The 17,555-nt window shown below is 38.4% G+C and overlaps 2 protein-coding genes across 2 annotated transcripts in view; one reads left to right on the forward strand and one right to left on the reverse strand.

Annotated features, from left to right (window-relative positions):
* Window positions 1–1,639: 1,639 nt before the first annotated feature.
* On the forward strand, window positions 1,640–12,238 carry TMEM134 (transmembrane protein 134; the record flags this gene model as incomplete). The annotated part of the gene is made up of 5 exons (XM_072423186.1): window positions 1,640–1,803; window positions 3,096–3,172; window positions 3,259–3,303; window positions 7,942–7,995; window positions 10,321–12,238. Coding segments are annotated over 5 exons (423 nt in total), but the record flags the coding sequence as incomplete, so codon positions are not given.
* Window positions 10,690–17,555, reverse strand: part of LOC140339704 (calcium-binding protein 2-like) — a gene marked incomplete at its 5' end in the record, with an annotated part of 15,693 nt that continues 8,827 nt past the window's right edge. Inside the window, 3 exon segments of the mRNA XM_072424512.1 lie at window positions 10,690–10,827; window positions 11,402–11,549; window positions 13,248–13,357. Of these exon segments, the coding sequence (XP_072280613.1) occupies window positions 10,799–10,827; window positions 11,402–11,549; window positions 13,248–13,357 (287 nt within the window). The 3' untranslated portion in view covers window positions 10,690–10,798.

Genomic DNA, 17,555 nt, shown 5'->3' on the forward strand with positions numbered 1-17,555 from the left:
AGAACAAGAGGGCACTCTTTGTGACTGGAGGAAAAGAAGTTTAAGCTCCGGAAAGAAGGGATTCTTCTCTGTAAGGTCTGTGAAAATGTGGAATCAGGAAGTAGTTTCAGCAACCTATATAGATTGCTTTAAGAAAAAGCTGGATGTCTTTCTAGAAGCACAGAATAAAACTGGGTATTAAGGCTTTAAAGTAAAAATAACAGTGACTGTTGATCCAGGGAACATCCGATTGCCTCATGGAATCAGGAAGGAATTTTTTTTCCCCTGTTGAAACAAGTTGTACCAGGGTTTTTTTTTGCCTTCCTCTGGACCAACTGTGTCTTATAGGGTTGTATATCTGGGATATGTTTATTTTCCTAGTGGTTGAACTTGATGAACTTATGTCTTTTTTCAACCTAACCTACTATGCAACTTCCATTTTTGTTTTATTGATAATTGGGTTACTCTCCTATCCCTCCTATCTGGGGAAAAAAATCAGTGGAAAACAAGTCAACCTGTCATTTGAGAAATATAGTTGCTGTCCTCTATTTGAAATCACTGATTAGCCGACTATCAGGCTTACCACCAGATGTAAGGTCGGTGACCTACTGTTTTAAGAGAGCGTGGGCTACAATGGCTGCATTATTTTTCCCCTACAAGTTTACAATTTTTAAGTAAAATTGGAACAGTATGGAGGCTGCCATTGCTATTGTCCTCAGAATAATATTTGGTTGTATATCTCTGACTTTAGTACTTGGGACATCAACTTGGATCAAGTATGCAGGTCAGCATACTTGTTCAGGGTATTATTTTGTATTTATAAAGAGCCGACATATTATGTATCGCTTTACGAATTAATATCAGTAGCTGTCTCTCAAAGGGGCTCACAATCCAGGTAGTGACCTAAACTATTGAAACTTAATATCCAACTAGCAACATACCCCACTAAAACAGAAGGTCTGCTTATGTTTGCCAGCCCCCCCCCTCCACCTGCTGCTCTAGATAAATATAAGATTGTCTTCCTTTTTGAACTCCTACGGAATGCATTCCAGGCAAAAACAAACAAAAAAGTGCTTTTGCAATACGCCAAATTATTTTCTTATAAGGTTTTGCCTGCTCTGCATTCCACAGGACTCAAACAAAGGGTTGTGGCGACAAACAGTAACTAAATTATATATTGACTAAATAGAGTAGGTGATTTGGGGAGGGGACTAGTCAGTGAAAACATATCCCATTTTAGTGGAAGATCTAGTTTGTTTGCTTTTGAGCTTTCCTCAGGACTGGGGTTTTTCTGCCCTAATCTGCCCTACTCTTTAAATCTTTCAACTTTCAGCTAGTTATAACAATATTTCCTATCACATCATCATCACCACACTTCTAAATATCTTCTTTACATCAAAAGTAAAAGCCTAACTTTTTGTTTTTTTTGTTTTTTTTTTCTTTGACCCAATTGTGAAAATGTCATCACTCCCTGTCCTAGGGATCACATTTATGTTGCATGAAAAGGATCTTTAAAGCTCAAAACATCATTGAACTATTTGGAGACTTTACGCTACCCAGTCTAAGTTTTTAAATTGCATTTATTATAGTTAGTTTATGAATTGTATTATAAATCAATACCATAATGCTTTTGTACAGTGCACATAGAATTCAGTAATTATTAGCTTTCATTCAAAAGTTTGGTTATAAGGTCTTCTACCCTAACTTATTTATTTATTTTATTTTTTTTTGCAGGGGCTTGTCCACCCTTTCTTCCCACAGCTCTCAATGCTCATTCAGTACCATCAGTAACAGTACCCAGCTGTCCACCCACGAGTGCTTTGGGTAATTGCTTAACTTAAATCGGCTTTTAGGAATCTTTCTGGTTTTGCTACACCTTTTCAATGTCCTGAAGCCATTTAACTATTGAAAGACCATGAAAGCAGATGAAGTTGGTTTTAATTTGGGTAAATGAAAATTTTAAATAGGCTGAAACACTGTGACATTTTAAATGGCAATAATTATACTCAATCTCCTGAAGCCACTTTCTGTCTACATGAAGTCCAGTGATGCGTGATTGTCATTTCTCAGGGGTAAGTGAGGTATGGTGGTATGAACGGTGGAACAACCATATGTAATGATTGTTGATATGGCCGGTTGTACTTTCCAACTCAAGACCTTAAAACAGCATGAGGACGCAGATGCAGATTTAGGAGACAAGGACAATGTTTTTTTTTTTTTTTTGTTAGCTGATGCATCAGAGATATTGAAATTGCATGAAATTTTAAAGGCTTATATGAGGATTTAGTACTTAGATGTACATGAGCTGAAAGAATAAAGATCACCCAATGAAAGGATAAACACATGAGATGCCATAAATTACATTTTTGCTTAACAGTCCTTAGATGTAGTCACCATATTTTAATTTTTCAGGTGAACAACATTTTTTAGCAGGTGCAGGAATTACCTGTTGATCTATCCAGAAATGCTTTTGAAATTCCTATCCCCTACATCATGTAAGATAAAGAGAGAGAGAGATGTGTTTGAATTCCAGCTGACGGGACAACTATGCTTTTTTTGGCAACCTGTGTCCCTATCTGGAACCCATAGCATGTGGTGGGGTCCATAGGCAGTCATGGCTCACTATGATGTTACCTGAAAACATTGTTTTAAGTAAAACTATATCAAAATAAAGATTGTGCTTTGAGTATGCAGAATATTACATTTGTAATAAAAGAAATCATGCAATTACAGAGCACAAACATGAATAATCTTCTGCCACAGGGAAACAAATTGCAGCAACTTAATTGGATCCAAACTGCACAATTATTGCATTATTGCTGCAAAACAGCTCAAGGATCCTTTTAAAAACAAAGTATATCTTCGAAAAAAAAGTGTAGGTGAGGAGAGTTAAGAAGATACTTACCTTAACTCTCCTCACCTATCTTTGACAGTGCTGGACAAGGTGCATGATAGGAAGAAGTGAGTTACATCCTTATTCATATCTGATAGTACTTCTTTGCTCTTGGTTGCTGGGGATTTAAAACCTTTACTAGACTGGGGGGTTTAAAACCATGTCCTCCACTAGACTGAATTGGATCATAATTGTTCCTCTTTTTATCTGTTGTTCTGGGCAGCTGGACAAGACATCCCCTTGTACAGAAAAACAAGAAAGTTGTTGTGTCTTCATTTCTTCTACTAATGTTAGGACTGGGTAAGTGTCATCTTTTGTGTCTAGTCCAAGCATCTTTCACTTTTACTAAAGGTTGTTTTTTTTTTCTTTTTTTTTTTTTTTTCTAGCATTTGTTTTTATTGGAATAGGACTACAAGTAAGCCCATCACCAGGTATGTACTTTGTATGGTTTCTACAAGCTTCTTGGCAAGGGGCATAGCTCTTCTCCCTAACTTTTGAATTTTAAATATTTGTATTGCAAATACAAAGGGAGCAAAGGGAGTACCAGGTGCCCACATCTTCTCTCTTCTGCGTTCTTCTTACGTCACCTGATCTCACACTGTGCAGGCACAAGATCGGGTGATGTAGATTGTGTTTTAAAACCCCCTTCTTAACATTTTTCAATAACCCAGGAATTATAGACAAGAGTTTAACCACCGGATTATTATCTATATTGCTACCAGTAGCTTGATTAAATAATTAGAGGATCTGATACCAAAATTTATATATTCACGGACACGCCTACAAAATATGTAGTAAATTGCCTTTATGTTCCTTATACCGCCAGCATAGATCAGAGAAATCTTCTGAGATTCTATGTAGATCACCTGGACATCTGTACCACCATCTGTTCTTTTCCTGAATTCTGCAATAAAGAAAAATTTAATGTGTCAAAATAATGGATTTTCTCCAATCTTCCTCAGCATAGTGTATACCTAACTCCCTTTCCCATATTCTAACGTATAAAGGGAGATTAGGATAAAACTGCTCCAAAAGTAATTTGTATATACATGATATCGAATGTTGAGGCCTATCATAATTTAACAATAACGTCTCAAAAGGTGTAGGTACACTACTAAAACATTGTATACGGTCAAATTCTGAAAGAAACAAAGGTAACTGTTGGTAAAAGAAACCTAGACGGTATTCTATTCGTACACATATTTTGGAACCCTTTATTGAGGATAGTGTCTTTTTACATTTTACCTTATCCCATACATCTAAAAGTTTTTGTAACATAAGGCATAATCCAATCTTTTTGCACATAGTTCCATCTATTCGGGGTAAAGCGCCTAAATCTACTTGATTTAGCTGGTTTTCAATTGCTCCCCAGCTTTGCCTTTCCTCTTTTGATACCAGCCAACCATTCCTGTAAAAATAGAAGCCTTGTAATAGTGTTACAAAATTAGGTAGCCCAATACCTTTTCTAACTTTGGGTTGCATCAATATTGGATATGAGATAACAGATTTACAAGTTCCCCATAGAAAGTTTTCTCTAGAAATAGATATTGGTAATGCCCGAAAAAGATATAAAAATCGTGGTAAGGTATCCATTTTAATGATATTATTTCTCGCAAACCAAGCTATCAAGAGTCATGAATATTTTTCTGCACCACCTTCAAAAGGTGGAGATAGTTAAGTTGAACTTCTTGTAATAATCTACAGTCATATATGTACCTAAAGATCTAATGGCGTTTCTACATATCTTAATTCCAGCTTCCTAATTTGAAAAAATTACTGAATTTATATTCAGTAGTTCTGACTTGTGGTAGTTGACTTTGAAATTACTATATTTATTAAATACTTCAAATGTTTAGGAATAGACAGGATTGAAATATGGGGTAAGGTTATATATAAGAGAAGATTGTCCGCAAACAGTGCTAACTTGCACTGCTTGCCTTGAATTAACAATTCCTCCATCTGAATGCTACTGAATTGCTAGCGCTAAATGCTCTATAATAATGGCATATAATAATGGAGAAAGAGGACATCCTTGTCTAGTTCCATTAATAATTTGAAAAGATTCTGACAGTTTACCATTAACGCTTACTCTCGTAGATGGGTTAACATATAATGCCGCTATCCATGATTGCATACGAGGACCTAGACCTATTTGTTCCAAAGCAGTTTGCAAGAAAGGCCAATTCGCCCAGTCAAACGCTTTCTCTTTGCATTATGTGTAAGCATTGTCTTTAATGTTTTGCCTCACTTCCCACAATAAATCCTACTTGATCCTGATGGACAACTTTTGGTAAGTATTTCGAAATTCGGTTACCTATTATTTTAGGAAAAAAAACTTTTTCTATATTAGAGAGTGAGGTAGGTCCATAATTAGAACATATAGTGTGATCTTTACCAGGTTTAGGGACTATTGAAATATGTGCTTCCAAACTTTGCCATGGGAAATTATAGTTTTCAGATACTGCATTAAACATCTTTGTCAAGAAGGTCATTAAAGCCATAGAACTTTTATAAAAACGTGGGGTGAACCCATCTGGACCTGGCTTTTATTATAGCTAATATTCATCCACATTTAACCCTGACTTGTAAAAAAAAAAAAAAAGGCCTTATATGGTCTCCGTGTCTTAAATATTTGTGATCGTATAGCTATGGGTATCGAAGTACAATCAGAGGTGTGATCACCTATGAAGATATAGTTTCAGAAATTGCTTGAAAGCATATTGAATCTTTTAATAAAGAATCATTGAGTCTCCAACTCCAGTCACCTAATTGCAAATAAGGTAATGAAAGTGACATTGTCACTGAGGAATGGCCTATCCAAGGATTAGAGTCAATAGTGACCCTTCGGGCCCAAGCTAATGTGTAACGACTTAGAAAAATGTAGTCAATACATGAATAAGATTTATGAACATTAGAATAAAATGTATAGTCCTTGTTGAGATCCCGGATTTAAACTGAAACTATGAATTGTAATATTGGACACTTGCAATAACAGGATTTGTATTCTTGTTTTGTGCATTCCATACAAGATTTGAAAGCGTTTCTGTGGGTACTTTGATGTTTCTTTTGGGGGTACTTTGGCCATGAAGCCAAAAAAAAAAAAAACTAGGTCCCAAATACTGTCTTATGTAGGATATCCTACAGATCCGACTTCTCTGATCAGATTCCCTATGTGGGGGATAAAGAAACTTTAACGAGGAGATTTGACCTAATCTATCTCAGGGGATTTACCCTTGTTTTTAAAATGTAACCCTTACCCAATAAAACACATGTCTAAAAAAAAGATAGATGTTTTACAATAACATTACTCAGTTTCTGTTCGTATCTAGTTAATTTATCTAGTGTTTTTTGTTTTCTTCTCTTTTTTTCCCCCCCTTTCGCTTAAATCTTATTCAGGTAGTCCCTGGGTTACATACGAGATAGGGACTGTAGGTTTGTTTTAAGTTGCATTTGTATGCAAGTCTGAACATGTACATTATTTTTAATAAATGCAATTAGGACAGATGTTTGTTACAACATATTATTAGTCTGGTGTCAGTTACTGTATAAAATTCCCACTGTGAGTTAATCACAAACAAAGAAAAAAAAAAACTTTATGGAGCCTAGACGTTCATTAACTTCTGGAGCAAGCTGTGCTTTGATAGGCAAAAAACCACTGCAAAGTTTGTCTTGCTCATTAAAGAGTTACAAGAGATTGCCGAGGAGCTCAGTCTTTAAGATCACCTACAAAAAAAAAAAAAAAAAAAAAAAAAAAGGGTCCCTCTTTTGTGGATTACTAGCTTAAAGGGAAGTCCCCAATGATAAATAATGTTAGGTTCCTTTATTAAGTTTAACTATTTTTTCAATGCTCAATTCAGTTTCAATGCTCATCGCTTATCCAATGTGTTCATGGAGATATCTGACAGCAGTTGTAATGCACGTTCATGATGTTCTATTTTACCTTTCTCTCTTGCTTTCCACTTAATGCTCTCTTGGATCTTAAAATGATGAATGGAGCAAATAACATCACAGGTTCTACTTTGTTCCAAACTGCACAGTCCTGAAACTCTATAAACTCCATCGATCTCTAGGTCTGCCAACTCTATGGGTGATAACTGGGAAAAAAATATATGGATTTGATCTTCATGTCGTCCAATGTAAAAATAACATCACATGATTTAGAGTTTATTTTGCTCTTTAGCCAAGTTAGTTCAGATTATTAGGATGTGTATAACCATATAATTTTCCTTCATACAATTAAAAGCACACATGCCCAATATATCCATAGCAAACCCTGTAGTTTGGTGTTGATCTACAGGTCTAAAACTTGGGCAATAATAAGCAATCTAAATGAACTTGGCTGGCCATATTGGCATTTCTTTTGCTGGAAACTTTTTGTTTAGAGCTATCAGGGTGACTGTTGGTTTTATATTGGCATTTGTGATGTATTGTATGCAGCTAGAATTTAACGAGACTATTTGGAGTACAGTGTGGTAAGTAGTTTTAAAAAACGAAATAGTGTACTGTTGATTTACATTGATAAACACATTTCTTGCGATCACCATTTATTTTCCCACATGGCATTCCCATACTTTGCTTATAAGCAAAGATTTAGAAAAAGATGAGAACCGGTCCAGGTAGATCAATTGTTTCCCTATCTCCTGCAAGCCAGTAAAAGCATATTACATCCTTGGATAACCACCAAAACCTTTTGGCTTTCACTTTGTCAATAAATTTCATTGCATTTTGGTAAATGGCTAAAATGTTTCAGTCTTAACTCAAGCTCAGGGTATATTTGCAGCCTGATCATTAAGAGGCAAAATGAGGTTGCCTGGCTGAAAATATCTACTGTAGTTTTTTATGCATAACAATGGCTTTAGGGACTAATATTTCCAAACAAGTGTGCCTGAATTCCTGAAAGCAATACTAGTTCTGGACTAGGACATATACCCATGCAGCATCACACACTGTGATTTGCATGCCCTGGAATTTGCACATCTTTAGGAAGTAAAAAACTTTTATCACTGTATGAAAGGATGTACAGAAGCTACCCTGAAAAGTTACCATTACAAAATGTTCTTTGTTCGCAGCTGTTTCGAGTGCCATCTTTTTTGTACCTGGATTTCTGCTGCTGATTCCAGGAGGTAAGAAATTACCTTTTTTGTTGCTCCTTGTAAGTCACACTAAACTGTCAACCCTTTTTGATGAATTACATATATGGGAATATATGGGTGCCCACGGTTTTTTTATTCCTGTCTATTAGGACCAAATTTGTCATTTTTAAGAATGTTAGTTCCCTGGTTGCTGTGTTGTAATGCTTTGTTATCAATGCTGCCTGTCAGAAAAGTTCCCTTTCTCTGAATCTTAATAATTTAAGCCATGCGTTTTATGGGTCCCTGAAGGACTGAAGTAAGATGCAGTAAAGCATCTTATTCAGAAGGATTCCAGCAATGGCATTCCAATACTTTTTGAACAACGTGGTCACCAACCTTTTCGGTTCCGCGGACCACTAAAATTATCAGCTCCTGACCACGCATGCGTGGGGAGCCGGGTGTCACTCAAAGGGGGAGAAACCTCCCCCAGAGTGACGACATTATGACATAACCCCGGCCACTCTCCCATCGCAGATCTTAGCCTGCAATGAGAGAGTGGGCGGGTTGTGTCCAGGGACACAGCCAACCCACTTCCCCAAGCCTGGGAACAGTATTGGGGGGTGCACCAACCAGAGCCGCGTACCACCAAAATTTTATCGCGGACCACCGGTTGGTGACTGATGGTCTAAAGCATTACAAGATCAAGATAATTTTCTTTAGGTCCTTTTTCTTGTGTGTTTTTCTCCATTTCTGTTCTTTCTATAGAGAAGAACAACTACCATGATCTCCATATATGATTCCAAATAAAAACCAATTTCTTTTACCAAAATGTGTTAACTTAACATTATAATTTATTTTCTTACATTACATTGCCATACACTTACTTCATTCCCTGGGGATGCCATTTTTGCTAGTAACCATCAGATTTAAAAACCAATATTGAATTTTAAAAATTACATTTTACAGAGCCTATTAAGATTTTTACCACCTTGTCATAGGAATTGAGCCACAAATGCTTATTCTATTCAATGGAGGTAGGAAACCTTTTTTTTTTTTTTTTGAATAAGCACATAAAGAAAAACAACAAGGCTATGTAGAAGTTTATAAATAAATAAGTTTAAAATATATTTAAAATGGAATGGGTATGTAGATGTGTTGAAAATTGAATAAGCCCATAAATGTATGTTAGAATGTGTGTGCGGACAGCAAGACTATGGATGTAGAAGTTTTAGTATTAAATGTTTTTTGCTTCACAATCAATGGGGTTGAATTGGGTGCAATCATGGAGTGTGATCTATACTAATAGAGGGAGTAGATTTAGGAAAGTGATTTAGAGAGGTTGGTTTGTTCAATAAATGGGCTTGCAGTTTAACGGAATATACACTGGAGTAATGATATAGATATACCAGGGTTAGAATAAACACACATACATATGGGTATAATTGTATGCATATGTTCTGGATGCTGCCCACAATTTAAAAAAAATTAGTAAAAAGTGCAATATAAAAGGTCATAAACTCACCAAAGGCAGAGATGAACAGCTTTCCCCAGAAACAGGTACATTATTTTAATGCAATTAGGACAGATGTTAGTCTCAACATATTAACAGTGTGGTGTCAGTTACTGTGTAAAATCCTCACTGAGTTATTCACAAAGCAAAAAAGAAAAAAATCTTTATGGAGCCTAGACATTCATTAACTTCTGGAGCAAGCTGTGCTTTGATATGCAAAAAGAAACAACTGCAGAGTTTGTTCTGGTAAATAAAGGGCTACAAGAACTTGCAGAAGAGCTTAGCCTTAAGACACGCGCTGGAGCCAGCATCGAGGAGAGAAGAGGAGACGTACGCAGGATCGGGGTATCGGGTGAGTATGTTATTTTAATTATTTTTTAAAACGGTGTTTGCCGTATAAGACGCACCAACTTTTCCCCCCCAGTTTTGGGGGTGAAAAAGTGCGTCTTATACGGCGAAAAATACGGTATATAGATTATATATTTTCAACAAAGTGATGTATACTAACGTTGAATGGCTCTTAACAAGAAGGACATTTGTAGGATTTTGAGAAGGGGACCCTTCCCTCCAATTAAACTCCAATATACATTTGCAAAAATATTGGAAAACTTACCTGTAGATTCCTACTTCTGAGTTGTGCCTCTGTGTTTTAAAAAGTGACTGCTAAGCAAGATGGTCTGCCTACTTTAAAATAATCTCCAGTGCCATTGTTGTAACTTTAAACACTGCAGGGAAGAAAAAACTCCCTCTGAGTATTTTTCCCTTTTTTTTTTGCCACTTTTGCTGACAGGTCACTTAAGAGAATCTTGTGTAGCAAATACTTTATTCATTAAAAGAAGAAACCTTTTTTTGCCTTTATTTTGCAGTGTACCACGTAATATTTATCTACTGCGCCGTGCGAGGGCGACATGGATTTCAGTTCTTCTACCTCCCGTATTTTGATAAGTGAATTGATGCCATGGATGTTTTATCTTCACACACTGAAAAACACCAAAAACACTATGGAAACCACTAAAGACTTTAAAGAATGACATGGAAGCAGGCCACAAGGTGGCAATATCTTGCCTCTTGTGGGATCTCATTGACTAAGAAAGACTATAGTGTGAGATTTGCGGCCATCTCAAATGTTTTCCACCACCGTAGCCATTGTGTCTGTGACTGTTTTTTTTTTTTTTTTTTTTTCCTCTATCATAAGATTTTGCTTTTTAATTTAAAATTCTTTTTATTTGTATGTAACTTTAATTGGTAATTAGAGAGGTTTTATTACAAACATTGCCTGATATACATGATTGAGGTTCAGAGTCATTAGATGGAGGAGCTTGAGATTTGTAACTTCAGCCAGTGTTATCTTGATGACAGCATCATGACAAATTCTGAAAAAGAAAACCATTGTGTAAATTGTATATTGTTTTGGAGGGAAAAGAGTGATATACATTTTAGCACTGTTTATCTTGAGACCTCATTTTCAAAGTATTGTGTCCTAGCAGCAGAGAGAGATGCATGATGTCTGTCAGATCTTGTCTGCATATTTAAGAGCACTCCTATGCATAGAAGCAAAACTATTCGTTTTTTGGGGAGGGATTTCAAAAGTATATTCGTGCCCCAAACCGATGTTTCTCTGTAGCACTTGCTAGTGGCAACTATGCCCAGATCATAAAGTTAAACTAAAGGCTCTTGTGTGACAGTCTTAACCAATTCTAAACAAAAAAACCTCCCTTTCCTTCCCTGACTTTGTGTCTTTAACATTCCACTTCCCAAGCACTGCACTCTTCATTGGGAGGGTTTTAGCAACAGAAGAGATGCTGGTTTTATTCATTATTAAATGGTTATTTATTAATAATGCGGGCTGTATAAGTATGCAAACACAGAGCATACAGATTGAGATTTTTTTTATGTTTTTCTATGTCTGATTTGTAAAAGGTGATATCTTAAAAGTCAGTTACCTACCATCAAAGTCAACTCTTCCATCTCCATTAAGGTCTACATCATGAATAATCTCCTGAACTTCGCTGGGGTTCAGCTGTTCTCCTAAGAAACTCTGTGCGGCATCACTGAGTTCTAGCCCACTTATATGCCCATCTCCATTCATATCAAACTAGATAGAAAATGGCAATGAAATATCTTTAGTTATTGCAGTAACACATTACGTTTTGATTGGCTATACACCTTTTATCATTAATGATATGCAATATTAGTCTTTGGTTATACATTATCCATCAATTTTTGCAGATGGTGGGACACTTTAAGTATAGGTGTCTGCAGGGGTGATCTAGCCACACTGTTTTTTTTTTTTTTTCTTGTCATAAGGAGGTCTTATTGTTAATGTTAAAATACAGCAAATTCAGATGGCTGCAAAAGACTTTGGAGGTTCACAGGGATAGGACAGTCTTTGTTACAGGGTAAGAATTTGTGCAGTCTTGAGAAGGAGCGATTAAGGGTGATACCACCATATTCTGTTGTACAAATGTACATGTGCATCTAATTATCTATTGGAAAGTTCAATTTAACGACACAAGAGGTTTATCCTTTTGTATGGTGTTCAAAGATCTTCTATCAAAACTGGTTAGGTCAGGTAAAGTACTGTAAATTTTTTTCCTAAAAATGCAACTGGGTCAAAATTCATCTGTATTGAAAAAGGGTATTATTTTGCTTATATAAGCTGAAACTGTTATTTATGTATTTCATTTCAAAAAGGAAAACATTGTCTCTCTGGGAACCCTGGAATGGTGCAAACACACTGGATTTCTAATCTTTTTCCACTTTATTAAAAAAAATAAGGTTTTATCTGGTTTTACACTTTATCAAATTATAACATATCAGCAGTTTCCTGTCAATGGTGGCAATCTCCAAGAAATCCAGCTGTTACTATTGTCTTCCAACATCCCAAAATGCAACAGTACTTTTTAAACCATATGATTGGGTCCTGGTTCACTCCACCCAACACAGAATTTGTATTAGGGGATCTGACCTTTAAAGCAGAAACTGCAGTTCCACTCTTTTGGATCAGGCAGGACATTATTGCAGAAAGGAACAGGCAATGTCCCTTCAGCAATAAGTGCTTTTACCTGACCGATCACTCCGCGGAACTGTCGAACTCAATGGTTGCGAAGATCCCAGGCAATATCAGCTTTCTCCGTAGTTGCTGGGACAGAAGGAACCCCTGCACACCTGTGGGGCACAGGGACACTTGAGTATGGCAGGGTTTAGGTTCCACTTTTAAAACTGAAGTTTTATCTTATATTTTGCTTTCCCTGGTTCCTCCCATTCCCTTAATCAACATTCAATGTTTTTTAGTAATATTTTTTTTAAATAAAGTTTAAAAACTTTATTTTTATTACTTACAATATTTCAGACATAGTAATTTCATCACTGGGGTTTCCTATTCTCTATTTATTTCAAGAATGTCATGGCTAGTGGGAAGGGCCAACAGGGTGGTATACACAGTGGATTTTTTTTAGTGTCCTCCTTCAGTACTTTCCATAGCACCTAACTCTGATCCAAGCAGAGGGCTGGTTCTTGGATGGAGTTATAAAACTTAAAACAGGAAGATTGGTTGGCAGAGGAGAAAAAAGCTGGGTAAGTAGGGATTAGATGATGCAGGACACAGGTCTGTCAGCCAGGAAACGAGGCAGGTTCTGTCTGACTTTCAGCAACTTTTAAGTTTACATTGTGCAGTGCAATCTGAGTTAGCTACTTCCAAATAAGGAGAACATCCTATCCAACTGTGCTAGACTAGTGTTGAATTGGTAAGGTAAGAATTGAGTGGTCAAAATGTGTCTGCTAAAAAACTTACTTCTTTGAAGGCAATCTTCAATTCCCGCACACCCACCATGTTTTCTGTTTCCGCCAGCATCTTTGGACCAATTAGCTCAACAAAATCTTCAAAGTCAACACGACCTCCCACTAAAATAGAACATAATCAGTCATTACGCTTACACCAGACAGTTATCATTGTAATGCCAGAAAACATGCAGACAAAAATAGAGCTGAAATAATTTTTAAGTAAATCAGTGATAGCCCACAACTGTGCAATATTTCAGTTTTGAAGTAACAATTTATAATTCAGTTTTAAAGTAATAATGCATTGTTTTTCCTGCTGCACAGTTTACCTATTGCAGCAACTTTTACATAAGAAAGTCTGCTTCCACTCCCAGCCCACCCTTTTGTCCTTTGTTTGGCTCCTGCCCCATCCCAAATGGAGAGAAGACAATATCGTAGTAGTAGAGTCATTTCAAAAACAGAAAAAGTTTTTACCCTTACAAAGCTGTTGCCAACCTGATCAGTATTAATACAGAAAAAAGGCAGAGCGGTCTTTTAAGGCAAAGAAGATCAGTATTAATACAGAAAAAAGGCAGAGCGGTCTTTTAAGGCAAAGAAAGTATTGTATTAATGATTACTTCTCATAAAACAATACAAATCAAGCATACTTAAGATTTCCTAGAAAAAGGGAAATCACATTTTTAGCCAACTCATTGCTCACCGGGGCTCCTGCACCATCCCACACATCTCCATCCATACCAACATGGAGATGACCCAGTACCAAGATCAATCTCTGTTATATTCTTCAGTACAGAGAGATAAGAGCACAGGAGGCCCCAGAGGCTTGTGTAACCCACACTAAGTATAGTTTCCCTACCCTCTCTACCAGTCCTTTGTGATCACTTCTTCTCTAGCTCATCTTTTCAGTAGTTCATCGCCTGTCATCTGTTATGAAAACATCCTGCGCACAATTATCTTTACACTCTCATGACTCATGAACAACATCTCTCTGTTCTTCTCCTTAGTATTCCATTCTTTCATACTCTACTTATTAGACTATAAACTGTGTATACAGATGTGGCATCAGGGGTTTTATAGATTTCTCACCAACAGACAAAAAATAATAAAACTATCCTACTATCATGTACGCCTTTCCCTCTATTTTTTTTTTATTTTATTTTTTTTTTTTACACACGTTGTGCATTGTGTGCGCTGTCCTAGCCTTCTTTGCCTACTATTTTTATTTTTATTGGTACACTGTAACACTCTGTAATTCTTTCCTGCATATACTACTTTTTTATATACTCTGCACTCCTCACATATTATCCTTATTATACTCTCTGCACTATCTTCATATCCTGCTTTGTTAATGCCCTCTGCACATTTCTCATAAACTGTGCCTGTCGCACTCCTCTCCATACACTTTCTGTCATACTCTCTGAGCTCCTTTCTTCATACTGTGCATGTCATTCCCTCTGCACTTTTTTACTTGTACTGTCACTATCATTCCCCCTGTGTCACACCCTCTCCACATACTGTACCTATCATACACTTTGCACTCCTCTCCACTTACTGTCCCTGTCATACACTATGCACTCCTCTCCACATTTTCTGTGTGCTTCCTGCTCACTTCTCTACTAGTGTTGTTGTTCGAATTTGGGTCGTCCTAATGTTTGACCCGAATATGACCGCTCGAATTCGGGTGGACCCGACCCAAGTTTTGCTGGATTTGAAGCCCCGAATTCAACCCTCCCACAATGCCTAGGGACCTCCCCCATGATGCCTAGGGCCCTCCAATAAAAGCAGGGATGCCCCCCCACCATGTTTGTTGTGGCAGGCAGCCGATTGGCTGTCTGTCACTGCATGCCACGCAGGCAGCCATTGGTCTATATAAGGCTAGGGTGTGCCTGCATTTACCACTCCTGAGAGATTTGCTAGCATCACAACCTTTCTGTGCTGCTTGGCTTTCTTTGTCAAAGTGAAAAAAAGTGCTTTACTTTGGTAGACTGTGTCACACTCACACAGATAGTCAGTGTGTTACATACACACAGCCAGAGGCAGGGTCCCCTCGCTGACTGCATGCACAGTATCACACTTGTACTGAGAGACAGACACACAGACTGGATACAGGAGTTTGTATTCAATCCAATACAAAATGTTTGAATGAGTTTCAATTTGAATTTCCCGCACACGCGCCGACGTCATCGCGCACGCACGCAGGGAGAAGCTGGCCGGCTTTTTTTTCTCCGCCAGCAGGCTTCTTGTTTCAGAGAGCACCCGGCGCTGGAACGACAACGACGCTGGATGATCAGCGGGACCAGGTAAGAAGCCTGCCGGCATCTTGTGTTCACAAGATGCCGGCAGGCTTCTTACCAGTCCTGCTGGTAAAGGAGAAGGCATCCGACGCTGGAGAGGGAGATCGACACTGGAGGACGAACACGACGCTGGATGAGCACAGCGGGACCAGGTAAGTGAGGATTTTAATGGTTGGGAGGTTAAAAAGCCACCACCCAGTAACCTGGGGGGAACTGTGTCAAAGCATAGAGCTCTGTGCAACCACCTCCGCCCAAGAAGCAAGCTCAAACTGCTCGATCTTCCTCTGCTGCCTTTCCTCCTTCTGCCACAAAAGTTACCCGTGCTGCTGCCAGCAATTTGAGTGGGGCATTTAGCCGAGCATTACCTTTTTCAGGCCCCACCACCGGTGAGCAGGAGCTCCAACGCAGATTGGCTGCTGTTTGTCGCATTGCTAGCAGTCAAGACCAGGTATCATTGCCATCCCCCACAACTTCTACCCCACTGTCCAACCTTTCTGTGGTTAGCATGAGCAGCATCCAACCTTCCATCCCACAGATGCTGGAGCGCAAGAGGAATAAATGACCCCAAAACAAAGCTAATCAATGCGGCAATTGCACAGCTGATTGCGTTAGAGCTCCTCCCTTACTGGCTGGTGGACTCTAATGCGTTCCATTAGACATTCCTCTGCGCGAACCCACAGTACGTTATGCCTAAGCAACAGTATTTTGCAGAAAAATGTGTTCCTGCTTTGCATGAACATGTGCAGAGCAATGTGTCCATGGTCCTGCAGCACTCAGTTTCTGGCAAGGTGCACCTGACAACCAAAAGCCATGGTGGATTACGTGGCAGAGTCTATTCGTTTCAGACGTATACCTACACTACCTTTCTTCAGCCCTGTGGAGTGGCTGCAAATTGAGGACTTGTGCACTGTATTGTCACCTTTTGAAGAGACCACCAGGATGATCAGCAGAGATCAGGCCTGTGTCAGTGACACCATACCCATCATATGCCTGCCTGGAACAGATGATGGTGGATCTCGGACACGACACAGAGCAGACGCTGCATCAAGGCAGTTCCAGCAGCCATGGGAGCCAAACAACTGCTTTAAGTGGCATGGGTGGCAGCAGCAGTAGAGGTTGTCTAAGCCTAACTATGCAGGCTTTTTTTCAGCGGAAGCAAGCTGCCAGTCGTGCAGCAATAGCCAATGACACTCAGCAGCGGTACTCAGTCATAGTGCAGGAATACCCGAGCTCTGCATGGGACATCTGCAACCTGCAAAGCCAGGACCCACTGGGCTACTGGGTATCCAAGCTTGAGCAGTGGCCGGAGCTGGCAGAACATGCCATTCAGATCCTTGCCTGCCAAGCAGCAGGTGTTATCTGAAAGAGCGTTCAGTGCAGCTGGGGGTGTACTGAGTGACAAACGGATTTGGCTCTCTGCAGAAAATGTCGTCCGAATCACTTTTATTAAAATGAATAAGGCTTGGATCGGCAATGACTTCAACACCCCTTCTGCAGAGTGTACTGATTAGTCGTCAACTGCTGCACAGACATCCTGATGGGAAGAGCACGTTCACAGCCTTTCGGCATCTCCTTTTACTCCTCCCCCTCGTGGCCCTCTACCTCTACTCTGTCTCTGAGGTCTATACCTTGCAATGGAGCTGTGTAAACTGGCTAATTTTTTTTACCGAGCAACCCCCTCAGGGCCCTCTGCCTTTATCTACTTTGAGGCCTATATCACTTGTAATGGAGCTGTGTGATTCATAATTAAATATTTGTATTTTTAGTAGAGAAATACATACATTTTTCTGTCCTTTTGGATAGATAGCAAGTGGTATAAAAAATAAATATGTGTATTTTTTTTACAGAAATACAGAAGTTTTTATGGCTTTTTTGATAGATAGCAAGTAGGATCAGAATGAAATATTTGTATTTTTTTTACAGACATACAGAAATTTTTCTGTTTATTTTAATAGATAGCAAGTGGTATCAGAATTAAATATCTGTATTTTTTTACAGAAATACAGAAATTTCTCTGTTTATTTTGA

The sequence above is a fragment of the Pyxicephalus adspersus genome, chromosome 10 (genome assembly GCF_032062135.1).
Source record: "Pyxicephalus adspersus chromosome 10, UCB_Pads_2.0, whole genome shotgun sequence".
In the NCBI taxonomy this organism is placed as follows: domain Eukaryota; kingdom Metazoa; phylum Chordata; class Amphibia; order Anura; family Pyxicephalidae; genus Pyxicephalus; species Pyxicephalus adspersus.